The sequence below is a fragment of the Crocuta crocuta genome, unplaced genomic scaffold (assembly GCF_008692635.1).
Source record: "Crocuta crocuta isolate KB4526 unplaced genomic scaffold, BGI_CrCroc_1.0 scaffold1410, whole genome shotgun sequence".
Classification (NCBI taxonomy): domain Eukaryota; kingdom Metazoa; phylum Chordata; class Mammalia; order Carnivora; family Hyaenidae; genus Crocuta; species Crocuta crocuta.
The window spans coordinates 7,275-12,572 of NW_027529581.1; the positions used below are offsets into that span (position 1 = coordinate 7,275).

Sequence of the window (5,298 nt, forward strand, 5' to 3'; positions counted from 1 at the left end):
ATCATGAAACAAAACCATGTGTTTTTTTAATCAGTGCTAAAAGGATTCTTCTAATTTTTCACCTACTTTCCAGATTTTTTTATGTCCCTATAGCTGTTATTAAAGGAAAAGAATCTTCAAATTTCTTAATGATAATTTTGAACTACCATGATTTTCCTTTTCAAAGGGGATTAATAAAGGAGTCATTAAAAATCAGGAACCTAGATCATGTCATTTAGAATTAAATATGCACAATTCTTTTTTTGTAATGTTTATTTATTTATTTTGAGAGAGAAATCAAGCTGGGGAAGGGCAGAGAGAGAAAGGAAGAGAGAGAATCCTGAGCAGCTGACAGCACTGATCATGACACAGGGCTCCAACTCATGAACCACGAGATCATGACCTGAAGCAAAATCAAGAGTCAGTCCCTTAACCAACTGAGCCGGTCAGGTTCCCTTAAATATATACAATTCTGTCAATCCTTCAGGAGAGATCTAAATCCCAAAAATACAAAGAGCATATAGAAGCAACAAGTAATGGAGGATAAGTTACTAGAAATCATACTGATAGACAAGTGTAGTTTCAGTGAGCCTGGGCCATGAATGTATTGGTAGGAAATAATTAAGGGGAATGAGTTTGCATTATGAACAGAAAACAGTATCTTTTGTATTCCAGGAGCCCACAAGACCAATGGGAGTAGTAGTATCCCAAAGGAAACCTTCAATTGTAGCCAACACATGCACTTCCTGGTTATTGGGAACTTTGAAAAAATGACCATCAGATTTGACTGTGTATTTCAATAGATATCCCTTATAACAAATTTTAAGCTATGAAAGTCATCACTGGTAAGGTTACCAACAAACAAAAAATCAATAGATAATATTCTGATGTCCAGACCAGTGACACCAAATAAGAACTCTTTTGTTTAATGTTTATTTATTTTGAGACAGAGACAGAGACAGAGAGAGAGAGAGAACGAGGGAGAGAACCAGAGAGAGAGAGAGAGAGAGAGAGAGAGAGCACGAGCAGGGGGGAGTAGAGAGAGAGGGAGATACAGAATCGGAAGCAGGCTCCAGGCTCCGAAATGTCAGCACAGAGCCCGACGTGGGGCTCGAACTCACAAACCGCGAGATCATGACCTGAGCTGATGTTGGATGCTTAACCAACTGAGCCACACAGGCGCTCCAAGAAGTCTTAAGGGTAAAATGATATTGTCTTTGCCAAATCAAAATTGTAGATAATATATGATGCTTAATATGATGACCTGGATTTTCCTCTGAAAATCCTATGAAATTAGAAATCAGTAATACCATAATACAGTGTCTGTAAGAAGTCAGAGTCCATGATTGTCTTCTAAATGGATCATAGTAATCTTGAAAGAACACTTGTTTTCAGCTATCTGAAATTAAAACGTACAAGTTACAGATTATTGGCATCTGGTTCAAGGCTAATGTCTATGTACTTAAACTATCAAGAATGATTTAAATAATCGAAGTCTGTGATCACCATTATTTCTTGAATCCTATATTGTTCCGTGTTTTTGAAAGACCCTGAATTCTGACTGAAGCTTCGAAGAGAATTATCACAACTGGATTTCAAAGCCCAAAGTGCAGGCATAAGGATCCTGGTGGCATAGTGAAGTCATGTCAAACCTATACCTTTCAATGCCATAAAGAAAAATTGAAAGGACAGGGTTTCAAAACTAACTGTCTAGTTAAAAATTACTCTTAAATTAGTTTTAAATATGGAAGGGAGGAGTCAGTGTACATTACTTACACTCCTTTTATTGAGGTTAATATTTAATAGATAGGTTGTTTCTGACATGTGTAGATGAGCCAATAATGCAATTATAAGGAATAAAAGGAATAACAATATCAGAGTGAAGTCAGAAAGGAAGAAGAAAATGAGGAACCTATGCATAAGCCAGATGTAACCAATAGAATTAGAATTCATTAGTTAGCAGAAACTGGAGATAGCAGAAGAGAAATAAAAGTCTGGAGAGTGTTAAATTGATGAGGTAAAAACAAATGAATTTGAATCTATGGGGGAAAAAAAGCAAGGAAAGGGGGAATCGGGAAACAGGGGGGAGGGGCAGCACACAGGACAGAAAGGATGTGACATCACAAAGCCCACTGGCTCAAAGCAGTTACCAGCACTGTTTACCTGCTCGGGAAGTGAAAGGTGAGACTTCCCCTTAGAGACCTGTCTATGCCTTCTTCACTGGTTCTCCCAGACCCTCATTAGTCCTAACTCAGCCATTCCTGATTCCCAAAAGAGTGAAGACAGGACTCATGAACATGGAAGTCACTGAAGAAAGCCCAGCAGAGAACCAAAGCCTGGCTCAAGCCACCTCAATCATATTGAATAGTGACACTGGTGCAGATAAAGTTCTTGCCTCACTAGAGGGCAAGAGGAAGCGGAAAGGGTACTTGCCAACTGAGTCAGTGAAGATTCTCCGTGACTGGCTGTATGAACACCGTTTTAAGGCCTACCCTTCAGAAGCAGAGAAGCGAATGCTGTCTGAACAGACTAACTTGTCTTTCCTGCAGGTCTCTAACTGGTTTATCAATGCCCGTAGACGTGTTCTCCCAGAAATGCTTCAACGGGATGGAAATGACCCCAATCAGATCACCATGTACCACCAAAAAGGCAAGGCTGTTGATGTGACCCATAAACGGAGCACAGATTCATCTATACAGGCCAGGTCAGGCCCCAGAGATCCAGACAAGATGCAGTTCCTGCCCCTGAGCTTCCCTTTAATGGGCCAGCAGTCAGAGGAGAAGCGGCTGGATCCAGAGTTGTCTATAGATCAGGAACTCACCTCAAAGACCCAGCCAAAAAAACAGGTCAAGATATCTACTGGAAAGCCTGTGTTTATGTCATCTCCCAAACCTGTGTTAACAGAGGAGTACAATGACTTCAGCAGCTTCCAGTTGCTGGTTGATGCAGCTGTGCAAAGGGCTGCAGAATTGGAGCTACAGAAGCAGGAAGAGTCCAATCCATGATATCCAATGTCCCTAAAATTCTCAAGTAGTTAGTCCCTTGTCTACAGTGGTAGATCCATTTATGCTCCTCCAACTAACCTATATTTTATCTTTTATAGAGACATTTTTCTTTCTTGGGGGTTCATGAGTAACATTACCAGCTATTGGGACTCAATTCTGCTAGATATTTCAGTGTTTCCAGATGGACTTGTCATCATGATTAACGTTAAAGTGAAGATATCTTCTTTACTTCTACTATCTCCTAGGTTTAAAGGCTTCAGACAATCAGACCAATATACCTGAGACTAGACACAGTACTGACACATCTTCAGAAGCCTTGCTTTGACTTTTTTAATCAGACTTTTTGGTCCCAAGGTTGCTGCAAATATCACAGCACCAATCTTTCTCCCTCTCTCTAATTTTCCTTGTTGATCACCATGAATAATGGAAAAGAAAGGCTCTATAAAAGATGACTGCAACAGCACTGGTGTCATTTTAATGTTTGAGTATTTGTGAAAATCTCAACTTTATGTTTTCCTTTGTATACTAGATTGACAATCTTAAGGAGTAGCTAATTTCTGCAAGGGGGTAAACATAAGAGTCAAAATACAATGAATTCATAAACATGTTAAAGATAAGGACTCACTCGTATTTGGCATACTAGCAATGAGTATTCAGTAAAGACATAAAAATTCTACATGGTAATTTTCAGGTGTTAGTTACAGTATAGTTGTTTTTAGAGGATACTTTTTTATTTTTTTAGTTTTATTTTTATTGTGTTTTGTTTTTTGGAGGGCTTAAACAAATTTATTTTTCACAGTTCTGGATGCTGGAAGTCCAATAGGTTTCAATTTGAGCACATTCTTATGCGGGCTCACCTCTTGACGCATAGACAGCACCTTGTGTCCTTATATGATGAAAGAGACTAGAGTTCACTGAAGCATCTTTTAGAAAGACATTCACCCCATTCATGAGGGCTTCACTCTCATGACCTAAGCACTCCCGATAGCCTTAACTCTAATACTATTGTCTTGGGATGATTTCAACACATGAATGTCAACATATGAATTTGGAAGGGACACAAATGTAGAGAAAATAGTAGTTATATACATATATATGTATACATACATATTAAATTAAATATAAAATATGTTATNTCTTTATTGTCCTCAGGATAAAATATAAATTTATATTTTAAACATTTTTTTAAAATTTGAGTAGAGTTGACATAATGTTACATTAGTTTCAGGTGTACAATATAGTGCTCCAACTTCTCTATATACTATGTTCACAAGTATAAGTTACCATCTGTCACCATACAACACTATTTCAGTATCATTGATTACATTCCCTATGTTGCATCTTTTATTCCATGAATGATTTCATAACTGGAAGTCTGCACTCCCACTCCCCCTCACCCCTTTTGTCCATCTCCCCTTACCTCTGGTAACCATCAGTTTTCTGTATTTATAGTCCTGATTCTACCTTTTGTTTGTTTATTTGTTTTGTTTTTTAGAGTCCAGATATGAATGACATCATGTGGTGCTTATCTTTCTCAGTCTTACTTTGCTTAGCATAATACCGTCTATGTCCATCAATGTTGCCAAATGACAAGATCATTTTTCTTGTTTATGTTATCCATTTGTCTATTGAAAGACACTAAGGTGGCTGCTGTATCTTGACTAATGTAAATAATGCTGAAATAAGGATAGGAGAGCATATATATATGTTTTTGAACTAGTGTTTTTATGTTTGTTGGATTTTTACTTAGTAATGAAATTACTGGATCATACAGTATTTCTTTTTGTAACTTTTTTAGGAAACTCCATACTGTTTTTCAGAGTGGTTGTACCCATTTACATTCCCAGCAATAGTGCATCAGGATATCCTATTTCTCTATGACCTCACCAACACTTGGTTTTTCTTTCCTTTTTTTCTGTTTTTTTTTTTTTTTTTTTGTTACTCTGACAAGTGTAATGTGATGTCTCATTGTGGTTTTTATTTGCACTTCCATGATAATTAGACATGTTGAGCATCTTTTCACGTGTCTGTTATCCATATATATGCCTTCTTTGGAAAAAAAATGTCTATCCAGGTCATCTGCACATTTTTAAATCAAGTTGTCTGGTTTTTAGTGATGAGTTGTGTAATAGTCTTTATATAGTTTGGATATTAACTCCTTATTGAATACATAATTCATAAATATCATTCAGTAGATTGCCTTTTGTTGATGGTTTCCTTCACTGCAAAAATGATTTTTATTTTGATATAAATCTTATAGTTTACTTTTGCTTTTGTTTCCCTTTGTCTTAGGAGACACATCTAAAAAAATGTT

At 37.0% G+C, this 5,298-nt stretch overlaps 1 protein-coding gene across 1 annotated transcript; it reads left to right on the plus strand.

Moving 5' to 3' along the window:
• The first annotated feature begins 2,155 nt into the window (after positions 1–2,155).
• On the plus strand, positions 2,156–3,440 carry LOC144229588 (homeobox protein TGIF2LX-like). Its single transcript, XM_077761690.1, has one exon. The coding sequence runs from the start codon at positions 2,271–2,273 to the stop codon at positions 2,982–2,984; it is 714 nt and encodes a 237-aa protein (XP_077617816.1). The 5' UTR covers positions 2,156–2,270; the 3' UTR covers positions 2,985–3,440.
• The last annotated feature ends 1,858 nt before the right edge of the window (positions 3,441–5,298 follow it).

Excerpts from the sequence above, each read along its gene's own strand:
- LOC144229588 (XM_077761690.1), top strand. The coding sequence starts at position 2,271 with ATGAACATGGAAGTCACTGAAGAAAGCCCAGCAGAGAACCAAAGCCTG.